Genomic DNA, 1,180 nt, shown 5'->3' with positions numbered 1-1,180 from the left:
TGAAAGTCGCAGGGGAGGGGGGTGGAAAGGGGCACAAATGAGCGCAGGGCTGGTGGGGCCGGCTTCCTCTGGGCCACGGGCATGACCAGGGCCTCGGCGTTCAGGTGCATGGAGGTGATGTGGCTCAGCAGGGAGGGGAAGCTGATCGGGCGGCCGTCCTGCATGGGCCAAAGAGCACGGGGGTCAGCACAGGCCAGGGGAGTGGCGGGGCCAGGCAGAGCCTGGACACGGCCCATGGGGCCTCCCACTCCTTGCAGCAGTGCTTGGAGAACAGGCCCCTGCCTGCACAGGGCACCCAGAGCTGCGCCCACCCAGGCACGACCCTCTCCCAGCACCCGGAGGTCCGCGGTTGCAAGCCCCTCCCCCCCCCAAGTCCCGCTGCCCCGGGGCCATGCCCCCCCGCTTGCAGGACGCAGCTCACCTCTGCCTGCAGCATCCGCAGGTTAAGGATGTGAAAGTCGCAGGGGAGGGTGGTGGAATGGGCTGCCAGTCCTGGCGCCGGGGAAGCCCAAGGCTTTAAACATGGAGGCCAGTTTGGAAAAGAAGCTGGAGCTCTGAATGGGTGACATGGTGCACGCACAGAGAGCAGCGAGGGGATGGGACAAAAACACTCCGATTACAAGGGCGGCGTGGCTCTGCACCCCATCGGCGGGACAGACCCGGGTCCCCAGTCCCACCCTCCCCAACCCTGCTCCCTCCCGGCACGGCCAGTCCCTGCGCAGTGCCAGCGCGATGCTGGGGGAGGCACGGCACAGCAGGGGCTGCCAGTCCTGGCGCCGGGGAAGCCCAAGGCTTTAAACATGGAGGCCAGTTTGGAAAAGAAGCTGGAGCTCTGAATGGGTGACATGGTGCACGCACAGAGAGCAGCGAGGGGATGGGACAAAAACACTCCGATTACAAGGGCGGCGTGGCTCTGCACCCCATCGGCGGGGGCGACCCGGGTCCCCAGTCCCACCCTCCCCACCCCTCCCTGCTCCCGGCACGGCCAGTCCCTGCGCAGTGCCAGCGCGATGCTGGGGGAGGCACGGCACAGCAGGGGGGGACGCCCTGCACCCAGTCGCATGTGTGGCTTTCTGCAGATGCCTCCACCCTGCTCCATCCCAAGGCAGGGCTGGGCTCTCGGGGTGAGCGGCGCCGTGCCCCACCCCGGTCCTGCGGCCTCGCAGCCCATGCACCTTGT

At 67.8% G+C, this 1,180-nt stretch overlaps 1 protein-coding gene across 1 annotated transcript in view; it reads right to left on the bottom strand.

The window, feature by feature from the left end:
- Positions 1 to 1,180, bottom strand: part of MAN2A2 (mannosidase alpha class 2A member 2) — an 18,866-nt gene that overhangs the window by 5,596 nt on the left and 12,090 nt on the right. The window contains 2 exon segments of the mRNA XM_035902279.1: positions 1 to 158; positions 422 to 492. Coding sequence (XP_035758172.1) covers positions 1 to 158; positions 422 to 492 — 229 coding nt within the window.

This window comes from Egretta garzetta, unplaced genomic scaffold (genome assembly GCF_000687185.1).
Source record: "Egretta garzetta isolate BGI_Z169 unplaced genomic scaffold, ASM68718v1 scaffold689, whole genome shotgun sequence".
In the NCBI taxonomy this organism is placed as follows: domain Eukaryota; kingdom Metazoa; phylum Chordata; class Aves; order Pelecaniformes; family Ardeidae; genus Egretta; species Egretta garzetta.
The sequence above is the reverse complement of the archived record's forward strand: the minus strand, read 5'-3'. Positions and strand labels throughout refer to the sequence as shown.